The sequence below is a fragment of the Erpetoichthys calabaricus genome, chromosome 8, assembly GCF_900747795.2.
Source record: "Erpetoichthys calabaricus chromosome 8, fErpCal1.3, whole genome shotgun sequence".
NCBI lineage: Eukaryota > Metazoa > Chordata > Cladistia > Polypteriformes > Polypteridae > Erpetoichthys > Erpetoichthys calabaricus.
Genome location: NC_041401.2, coordinates 98,493,666 through 98,505,197, shown reverse-complemented (window position 1 = coordinate 98,505,197; position 11,532 = coordinate 98,493,666). Strand labels below are relative to the sequence as shown.

General features: G+C 37.7%; 1 protein-coding gene across 2 annotated transcripts in view; it reads right to left on the bottom strand.

Moving 5' to 3' along the window:
• Window positions 1-1,205: 1,205 nt before the first annotated feature.
• Window positions 1,206-11,532, bottom strand: part of dtx2 (deltex 2, E3 ubiquitin ligase) — a 70,359-nt gene continuing 60,032 nt past the window's right edge. For both annotated transcript variants that reach the window (XM_028807128.2, XM_028807129.2), the window contains 5 exons: window positions 11,413-11,474; window positions 10,633-10,791; window positions 6,468-6,629; window positions 5,957-6,046; window positions 1,206-2,189 (listed from right to left, as the gene is read on the bottom strand). In XM_028807128.2, coding sequence (XP_028662961.1) covers window positions 1,962-2,189; window positions 5,957-6,046; window positions 6,468-6,629; window positions 10,633-10,791; window positions 11,413-11,474 — 701 coding nt within the window. In that variant the 3' untranslated portion in view covers window positions 1,206-1,961. The remainder of the gene's footprint in view (window positions 2,190-5,956; window positions 6,047-6,467; window positions 6,630-10,632; window positions 10,792-11,412; window positions 11,475-11,532) is intronic.

The window sequence follows — 11,532 nt, the reverse complement described above, 5'->3', positions numbered from 1 at the left end:
TATTATTATTATGTGTCTTGTGAAATTAAGAGAATCCTGATGATTCTCAGGAGTAATCACAGCATTACAAGAAAAGTTCTGATAAAAGACATTAAGTGGACACAGAAGCCTACTTGCAAGTGACACAAAACAGCAAAGCATGCAGCTATCAGTGAAGGAGGTGGGGAGTGGTGGCCTGGGTGTGAAAATCAGAGTGGTCAGCAGTCTTAATAGGTGGGATTCGCAGGCATTCGCACCTCTGGGCCTGATCAGCTGCTGCCATAAGAGCTCTCTTTTGTGTAAATTTGGGTGCTAATGTTGCAGGAACATGAATCCTCAATGGTTTGCTCTTCACCAGATATGTACTGTATGTAAATGTGGCTTAGTTATTTACTCCTACAACATACAAGCATTTCCTTGTTTCTTGGAGTGTAGGAATAAATCTAATTTTTATTTTTAAAAAAGTTTTGGCAAATCTCCTAATTTGCAAACAATCCAAAACAAAACAAAGACATTAATTAATAAAATCCTAAATGTAAAACACCCTCTGTTTTTAAGTGACAAATGGAGCAAATCATAATAAACTACATGGGCTGAGTGCAAAAAAAGCTAAACTGCTCGATAAACAGCAGTATTCTCAGCAGTGCTTCTCTGCAGAGCCTGGCACCCATGAACACACGGGAAATGTACTTGATATTAAATACGCCATCTGTACATATAAAGGCTGGGGGTCTCGGTCAATATTTGAGACCGTTACTTTTGCAAACATTGCACAACAAACGAAATAGCCACTTATAACCACAAATGTTTCAAAGTTGATTTGATAATTTTTCCATCTGAACTCAAAGAAGACAAACATTAATTACATCAGAAAAACTAAGAACATAAATTAAATCAGAGTATTCCTTTTGACAACAATATTATTTGCAACTAAACACTAAGCCATGGAAAAGGTCGGGCAGCATTTGGGCCCATGATGGACCAGAATGGAAAGTTGGCAAATAAAAATGCCATTAACAGGGGTCTTCACGTGATGCTACGGCCCTAGAGTATGTGCAGTAAATCCAACTTCGAAAGTAAATGATCAGAAATATGGATGTCACCATTTACTGTGGAAAATAAAAATACAGAACACCATTTCTAGCATATTCTGATCATTTATCTTGATCTTTAATACAAGAAGGCAAAGCCATGTAGAGCTGCCTTCCCAGAAAATTGATTTGCGATTTTGTATACTGTTGGTTTTATTTTTTTCTGTTTGGAGATGACAGTAACATTTTAATTTAGCAAATTATAAAAACATGGTGAACACCTAATACTTTGCCATCTGGAAAAAACAACTGGCATGAAATGCAGCAACTCACTTAAAATATCAAAAGGAGAGAGCAAGTACACATGGGAATAAAATAAAGAAGAAATGTCATGCTTTTTGCTGTTAGTAAGTTAAATAAACATAAAATGTCTACAACAATAACACCAACACCTGTAAAGGAAAATTTAGGAAGAGAAAAGCACAAAGCCTGCCCATCTTGTTCCTCCACTGAGGTCATCTATGAGCTGATAAGCAATGTCTGCATTCTCCTGAAGGGAATGACACAGAATGACACCCAACAGATTAAGGCAGGAGGGCGCAACCAGCTTCTCTGCGGCAACTCTAGCCTTCCTTGTGGTATAATTTTAGATCTAACTAAACATAACATACACATGTACAAAATAAAAACATCTGGCAAATCATTTCTATTGATTTCATTCTAAAAACAATTGAAAATTTTTTTTTGATAGATCAACTATCATACCAGTAAGATATATTAAAAACCATCATTATATCACTCAATAAAGAGAATCTCTGAATAAGGTAAACTTTGACAGAACAAGAGCAAACATGCAAATTAAATGCATTATTATCACAAATCTGAAACGTAGCAAGGATAGCTGCACAACGGGGCCTTTAGTCAGCTGCCTAGTCACTCATTCTGTCAGTTTTATTGCTGAGTCAAGCAGCTTTCATCCACTCCCTGAGCCGCTAGCTCCAACAGGACATTGTCCAGGTAATTTGGATCAGGATACCCATGGCCTGAAGAGTTGGACATCATTTCTGTCTTATGGTGAATTTCGTTCCACACCACTGTGTCTGTCTCTCCTGTCGTGCTTGAGGTTCCAATTGTGAAAATCAACCGCCGGTGCCATGCAACCTTTAAAAGCTCCAAAACCTGAGAAAACAGAGAAATAACAGAACTAGAGTCAGTTGTTAATCTCAAAGGAGGTTTCATGTAGCATTAACTGAAATAATGTGAAGGGAAAAAATGGTGCTACTTTTGACTTCATCTTGTCAGTATACTGTATATCTATTGCTGTATAGTGAAAAATACTTGAAGCTATTGTTTTATTCTGACTTAACATCAGTGAACCACTTACATTGTTAGAACTGAAGGAAGATGTGACATGTTTTCAATGTACGCTGCTTTATGTATTGCAAAAACATAATAATAATAATAATACTACAAACACCCGATTAAAAAATTAATAAGCTTTAAAGCTGTATAAGCTAATTCAAAGCTTTAATGAAAAAGAAGGAAATACTCTTGAAAAATTATCCAATTAAACAGTAGGAAACACGCCTTGAATCAGTGCCTCTCACTCTGACACACTGAATAAACTTAGAAACAACCAAATTCAAAAACAAATAAATATTTATGCATGCAAAATCTGTCATTGGCCATTGTTACATATTTTGAGTTCATTAGTGGCCACAATCATTCTCTTAAAAATATGTAGAGCTACTCTTAAATCACTTTATTCATAAGACCAACACGGCCTTGAAATGTTCACTAAAGCAGCAACATCATTTTCAAGTCATCAAAAAATGTCTAAGAATCCAAGTTGTTCTGGCTGGTTAATATTTTTATTTCAGAAAGTATGCATGACATCTGTGCACAGTACATGCATGCTGTGAAAAGAACAGGAGAATTTTAACTGCAGTAGCTTTTACAGGTTTTGGAAATTCCTATGCAGTACCTTTTAGAGAAAACTCACTGAGCTAGCAATGTATATCTGGAAGTAAACAATGTGTTTAAAACAATGTGTTTAAAAATATATGTAGCTTTTCCTTTATATCTAAAATATGTCAGTGGGTTGACGAAGGTGTGCTGACAAACAAGCACCATGACAAATGCGCAGAGGAAGAATAATGACGATGTCCCCAAACATCATTGAAACACTTAGACATGAAGAGACATCAATAATTACCAATCCTTGATTTGTGCCTGATCAAGAAACTGTTAAGATCATTAATGTGATTGCTTCGACAGAACAGCCTATAGCAGTGGTTCTTAACCTTTATTTGTTCAAGATTTGCCATTGTTACATGAGATTATGTGAGGGCCCCCATACACAGGCAGCCTTGACAAAAGTGCTTGTTTCTGTATTTACATTTACTAACAAGAGTATATTTGCTGATAGTGCTAATACACTGCTTATGCTTTTTATAGTACGACACAAAATTAATTGAACACCTAAAAAAAAGTATGTGAGGGCCCCCATACACAGGCAGCCTTGACAAAAGTGCTTGTTTCTGTATTTACATTTACTAACAAGAGTATATTTGCTGCTAGTGCTAATACACTGCCTGTGCTTTTTATAGTACGACACAAAATTAATTGAACACTTAAAAAAAGTATGTATATTTGCATTAAACAGAGTTTATTTTTACTACTTCATTTATTGCTTAATCATACCATAAAATGCATGGCCTTTTAAAGATAATTAACAAGCAGTAATTATAGAAATATACGACTTGCTGCTAGGGACATTTTTGATTACAACAAGAACTACTACTCACTTGGCCTAAGTATTAATAATTTAAATTAGATTTAAAAGTAAGTATTTCAGAAAATAAAAAAATCAGAATTTTTAAAATGCAGAACAAGTAGTTATTGACACTTTTTGGTAAATGACTGTAATTACAGAAGCTACTTCATTATCCTCCTGATTCAGCCCTCATGCACTTCCGTCAGCAATAGCCACATTTAACACAAGTGGAAATGAAATGCATTTTCACTTCACATACAACAACTAAGTCAGCAGAAAAGACAAAAGCAACGTGTGGGGGTAAAGTCTGTAAAGCCACAAATGGATGGTCACGCCTGACACTTGCAGCAGCAGCGGTATGCGTGAAGTTAACCTATCATTTCCTTTGTGACACTGTCAAAATTTTTATCATCATGCTAAAACGTTCAGCTTCTTTATGGCAGTAAGGCATGTCACCTTCTTTTTGCATTATTAGCAGCCTGTTCCCATTATAGCTACAGGTATACAGCTAAAGGCAAGTTACCACTAAACTCCAAAGTGCTCTGTGTATGTGGAGAGTCCCGCAGATCTCTGTCCAGTGTGATAGACGGCTGGCGATCTTGCCCGGTTGGGATGCCCTTTTCAGAAGAGGACTACGGGAGTGGACATTTCACCAAAATACCTCCCCCGGGACACGAGAGGGCAGCCCCCCTGGTTTACATCGAGACCACGGGACTTGAGCTTAGACGCTCAACCCTGCGAAGGCACAAGGCCACCACCAGGGGGCGCCTGGTCAGTTCCGGAGCCATGGTCTGTAGCACTTCTGCCACACCTGGAAGTGCTGCCGGAACTTGACTGAGGAGCACCTGGAGCACTTCTGGGTGCAGTATAAAAGAGGCTGCCTCACTCCACTCAGGGAGCCGGAGTCGGGAGGCAGAGGACGGAGCTTGCAATAGGAGAAGTGGAGGCGGCAGAAGGAAAAGAAGACAAAGAAAGGACTGAGCAGAGTTTATTGGGGTATGTGCACCGTATTGTGCGTGCAGGTGCAGAAGAAAATAATAAACATGCGTGCTCTGGGACATTGTTGGTCTGTGTCTGTCTGTAGCCGGGCTGGTCTTTTACACAAATTATAAATACAGGTCCCTGCCTTGCAACAGGCCAGGAATCCTGCCAACTATGCCAGTGTAAAACTAACAGTCATTGCAGGCCATATGTACCATGTTTTGAATACTAATGAAGCAGGCCGCTTTAAAAATATGCCAGGGCCAAATCTGGCCCGTGAGCCTTTAGATGCCCCAGCTGTACTTTGACGTTTAGTGATTTAAATATTTTGTAACTATTTTATAATTATTTCCAGGCATCTTGGAGCTCCTCTGGAAGGTTACTGGGGCAGTTTAACGGTCTGTGGCCCCCACATCAAGAACTCTGGCCTATAGGATACAAGTGAGGAATAAAGTCCTTATAGCTCTCATGAGCATGAAGGACTCACCCCCCCCAAGGCTGACCACCATGGTGGTGAATATATGCATGTAAATAGCAACTATAAAGATCATCAGATAAATTTTATTTTACATAAATGCAATTGATAAATTCCACATGATTATACACAACAATGATAAATAAATTAAATGGTAATACTCTTTTTCTTGTTCACTCACATGTATGGTCAATAGGGAGCCAGTACTCTAGGTTACATAAATGAATTTAAACGTAGTCAAGCAATAAACCATGGAGTACAAAACTGGCTTAATTAGACTTTTAAAGAACTTTCAGTGATTTTTGTAAAGTTCATAAAAGTCTATAGGTTAGGCCTTCATGGTAAGGATTGGTGTGAACAGCCTAAATGAATGCAGTGTAACAGGACAGGTGTGATGAGGCTGGATCATTTTCCTAGACTGCATATATGATGTTCTCAGAAGGCGGTTTTGTCTTGAACCAAAGATTGTGCATCAGAGCAAAAAGTAAACAGGACGAAGAGCATCCTGCAATCTCTTGTTCTCATTCTGATAAAGCACAAATTTCTAGTCAAAGTCAACTCTATCTCATTCAGCTAATTGTTGCCAAGGCATAATGAAAACCCAACTGAATCTTTTAGTGGAAAGAAAAAAACTATGTCAAAACATATTTGTTAAAGACCAAGTGCAATACCAAGACCAAGAACAGAACCATAAATAGAAAATCTTGGTCATACCTTTCTTCCTTTGTCGCTGTCTGGAAGGTAGCAGTGGCGAGGAAAACCCCGAGAACTGTATGGCTGGCCAGGTTTGGGATGTTCTGGTCCCTGAAACCAAAAAGAATAACCAGCTAACATTTAAAAAAGACTTTACCCACTTTTGTTCTCATTATTAGTAAGCAGAGATGAAAACTAAATTTCATAAAGTACTGCCATGATGAAGAAGTGTTTTTAGAGGCTTTTCAAATGAAAAATTGAAATTCCCTCCTCCCATATTAACAAAGGTAGCTATACAGCGGTTTACTGATGTAACTCAACAAAACTAAAGCAAATTCTCTACCATATGCTATAAACAAAGCAGTACACTAAGTTTTGATTGATTGTGAAAGCAAAAATCTCAAAACGACGATGTCAGTAGTCCTCAGACTTTGCATAAGGGTTGCATATATTCTTAGCCTTTCACAGGAACCATACTGAAAACATGCTTAATTATGATACATCTACAGAAGAAAAAAATACAAAAATGCACCTGAATTCCACTTGGAATGTCATAAACAATATGGATTGTGCCAGAGTTTGGGTGACCTGGAAGAGACTGCGGAATGAAATAAATATCCATATTTCCTTTTGGCTGTATTCCTGTTTTTTCACCATAGATCGCCTTGCAGGAAGGACATTGTAGACTGCCATCCTGAGACAAGGCAGAAGAAAGACAGCATTTATTTTAAAAGTAAAAAAAAACTAGAAAGTTGCAAACATGGACTGGGGAGGCATGCAGCATGTTAATACCTGAATAATTTCCCTATACAAAATAAATGGTACATGGTAGCATAAATATACCATGCATATAGTAAAACATTTGGGCCATACTTTTAAAATACATCAACACCTATTCTAACACCTACTTTCATACAGATTTCTAAACAAGGTACTTTATTTATACTCTTATTACCCATCCATCCATTTTCTGAACTCTTCTACTTCCTATGAGTATTTTCCTGTCAAATCATCACACTTTTGGATGTCATCATCACAGATTTTAACGGAACTTGGCATGCTGTTTTGGTCATATGAGTAACCCATAGAACTAAAATTGCACGTTTCTTGCATCAGTATTAAGGGAGATTTAAGCTAACAAAGTTAGGGGAATTATGACTGACTGGTTATATCCCCCTGAATATATGTTGCACAGAAATAGTTTTGAAATTGCTTTAAAGCTCTTTTAAAGCTGTATTTTGCATAAATACAATGCTATCCTCAAAATAAAAAATGACCATGTTTTTCAATGAAAAATTGAATAGTGAAAAAAACCCAGTATTTTCAAATTGGTCAATTTTTTACTAAAGCTAGCTTATAAGGACATGAACATCTCCAGAAAATTTGGTCTTTGGTTTTTAAATTGCGGCTGAGCTATCATTATTTATAGGTGGCATCATATCCTAATGGGCCTTTTTCTTAGCAGTCATATTAACATGAAATAGTATTGCAAGCACGGGTATAAGTAATGACATGAATTAAGGCTCCAGTTATGCTACACTGAAATTGAACAGAAGCTTCGTTATTGTCATTAGTGGTACCTGTGCTTGTTTCACTGTGGCTAATAAATGCCAATACTCCGCCCTGCATTAATCAGAGGGGAGTGAGGTGTGCAAATCAGTCAGGTATAATCAATCAATAGCCTCAGACACTGACGTCCAAGAATGGAACCCCATAAGGGGATGCAAAAGTGCGTATACCTGACGAGGCCCAAAAAGGGCGAAACACGTGTTGTGGACTCTTTTTATTATTTGGCAGATACTGTATCATGAATCTATTATCTGCTTCTTGCGTAAGTACTCCACTTTTTGAACAATTGCTGAATTCTGATTTTCGTAGGAGCACTCAGAATGGGATATCGCTCCACAAATCTCTCACATGTTAACTTGGAAGAAATATGTATGACTATATGACTTCACAATTGAAATACAATGTTACAACGAATATAGTACATCTTCTCTCCTGTCAATGCACAGGTAACAGCCCTAAAAAATATGCAAGGAGACCCACTAGCTTCACATGGCCATGTTTACTTAAGGAAAAACCACAGCGGGGCTTTCTATGGTGTGTGTAGAAAACGTTTTTGTGCCACTCTGTGTTTCACATAGAGCTGGTGTTCAAGATAAAAGGCACTGGATACACTGACCTCAGGAGCAGCAGTTACTAAAAAATTACACTATGATACCTGGATTACAGTATGATCATACTGTGATTTATTATGTTCTGAAAGTATATTAAATACTGCAATTAGTTCAATAATATATTCTAATTTGACTAAAGCTGAAATGATATTCCTAATGAGCAAAAACCACCCAGTTCATTACATCAAATAAGAAGTCATTCAACTTAAATATTTTTTAATTGTGAAAATGGAATAGTCACAACAAGTACATCTGGAGTTTCCAGAGTAAGAGTGAAAATATTCATGTATGTGTGTAACCATCAGTACACTGGTTTTAGGTAAAGCCTTGTGACGCAAGCCCCTATATTGTTGCTGTTGGAGTAGTTGATTTTCATATTATGATGCTACGCAGGAATTATAGACCAGTTTCCAATTTATCTTTTCCTTTTCAGATTTTAGTGAGACTGATAACCACTGTCAAGGGTGTTTACTCATTACAGACCTTACAGGGGGGTCTATGTTGAGCAACTCACATGTTTGACATTTTCCTCCACAACCCCAAAGATACTAGCCCATAACTACTAACCCGGCTGTGTCCCCACCTGTTTACCCACCTTTTCCAGTCTCTATGTCATAAAAAGTGCTACATCATCAAAATGGCATCACACGTTGATCAGTGACTGGTATCAGTGGTGTCATCTGGAAAGTAAAGTTTTTCCCAGCAAATAATCCTTGCACCTTGCCTAAAGGCAGTAAGCAATGTACTCCAGCTGAACCTCAACTTTCACAACATACAACTACAAATTTTTCGTAATTAAAACAAAATGAAAAAATAAATCAGACTTTCATCCCTGTCACAACAGAGAAACCAGTTTAATACATGTTATAAATGATATTAGAATCTCCTCTGATCAAAGAAATGCTACCATTATCATGCTTTAAAACTTAGGTGCTGCATTAAATAGTACTGGTTTGAGAATTTGGTGGCCTTACCAGGCACTGTTCTTAGATGTTTCTTTATATTTACCAACCATAATCAGTATGTGCAGAAATCTAACATTAGTACACTTAGACAAGGTATCCCCTCAAAGTGAAGATAATCTAGCCACATTGGTGCTAAATGTAATAGGGACTCGAAGAGCGATAGCATGTGAGAGAGCAGGCATTTTAAGGGCTAGTTTTAAGTCAGCAAAATTCACTGTTGATGAACAATTAAACATGAACAGCATATGTGCATCTTGGATGCCAATAAGTGTTACCTGTGGGTTGCAGGGGGCGCTCAGCTCCCAGCACCCGACACAGACGGACGCAGACACAAGTTCTTTCAAACACAGGCTTTTTATTGTGCTATGAGAAACACTTCCCAAATTGTTTCCCACCTGCGCAGTATAGTACAAAGCACAATAAAATAATAAACACAAGCACTTCCTCTTCTCTCTGTTGCACCTTCTGCCACTACTCCTCCTCCAGCAAGCGTTTTCCTCCATCTCCCGAATCTTTTATCCTGCACCCAGGAGTACTTCTGGTGTCCTGTTAGTGTGGTCCGGAAATACTTTTGGGTGAAGCAGAAGCCCAACGAAGTCGGGCTCTACAATTGCTGCTCCACCCATGGGACTCAAATGTGCTGTACTGAACTCCAACTCCCATGAAGCCCTGTGGGAATCCAAGGCACCACTGCAACCCAAGCGGGGCCGCCATCAAGGGAGATAATGTCCTGTTACCTGTTCTTTCCCCTGGTCCTTTCTTTTATGAAGGTGCCCCGGCCAAGGAAGGGTGCTGGCCATCTGCAACACACCACATTCAATTTTTCAAGGAAAATCTCAAGCTATCTAATTAAGAGTGAGAGAAATTATAAAGAGTTTCTAAGTGGGATGAAACTTGGATATATCACTATGGCAAAAAGTCTAAAGAATATTTAAATGGAAGCACAGGGTTTTTTCAAACCAATGAATTGGAAGTGAATGCCAGTGCCAACAAGGTCAAGAGCATTTTTTATGCTGTTTACAGAATGGTTCATATAGATTGGTGCTATATAAATAAAATGTATTATTATTATTATCTTAAGCACACATAACCAGTCAATATGACTCTTATTTGTTTTGGCATTTGTAGAAGACAGCTGGAAAAAGTGTAGAGAAAGGAATCTATGGATTATAAGGCATGGCATGCCATCCAATTCTCATAATCTGGCCCTGAATGACTACCATTTGATTCCCAATCTGAACAACTAACTCAATGGCAGCCATGGCTGCATAACCAAAACAAATGTTTTATTTGAAAGGCACAGAAAATCATTGTGAATGCTATAATAAGTGCATTCATGTTCACTGGGAGTTAGGGGTTTAGGAGATCTGTGTTTTACTATAAAAGTGTAAAAACTTCATAAATTTTAAATCTATTCCACTGTATTTAGTGGAAAAACTAAAATCATACATTATGCTGAATACAAATTAGTGGACTAAATTCATTTTATATACAAAAACTGGAAGACTATTATTACTGTAAATTACAGAGAAAATTAAAAAGCAAATAATACCTTGTTTCCATTGTTGTACATTGCAAGCATGCATAACAGGTGTAACGTGTGACCACATTTCTTAAATCTGCCAACCATTTTATTGCTTATGGACTTGCACTCAGGGATTTCGTCGTATCCCGATGGACAAGACAGCCTCTCCATGCAGATAATGCAATTCTGAAAAGAAAAATCACAACGTAGAGGTATACATTTAAAAATCAGAAGCACCAACAAAAAGTCGCATGCATATATCACCAGGAAATTAAACAGCTCCTGCCTTGTGCCCTGTGTTGGCTGGGATTGGCTCCAGCAGGACCCCCGTGACCCTGTGTTCGGATTCAGCGGGTTGGAAAATGGATGGATGGATGGATGGAAATTAAACAGCTCAGTAGTTTTCAATTACTAACCTAAGTCTCCTCCACCTATGCTTTCTTTGCAGTCCAAACAAATAATGTGCATGACAGGAATGGACCGACCAATTTGAAATGCAAAGCTTTTTTATATATGGGGGCTAATACTTTTTAATAAACACATTAAAGATATTTTAAACTATTTCACACACACAAAAATATAAGCACATTCAGTATCAATTATGTGATTGTATGGTCTGGAATAACTACACATATGTCTACAAGTCTATAAATATAATACAAAAATAGATTTACTCACAGAATTGATGCTCAGACTATCAGTGTAAGGTTATACAGTATTAGCAACCTCTCTGTTTAAATGACCAACTTTACCTACACAGCTGTATATGGAGGGGTGTTATGTAATTAACATATACAATGCTCTTACCTCATCAGGAGGAGTATCTACTGTTTCCATGTATTTAATGATCACCTCTTCAGGATTTGGGGCTGAAAAACCAAAAAGATATTTCAAATATTACATAAATTTGGAGCAAACGGGTACACA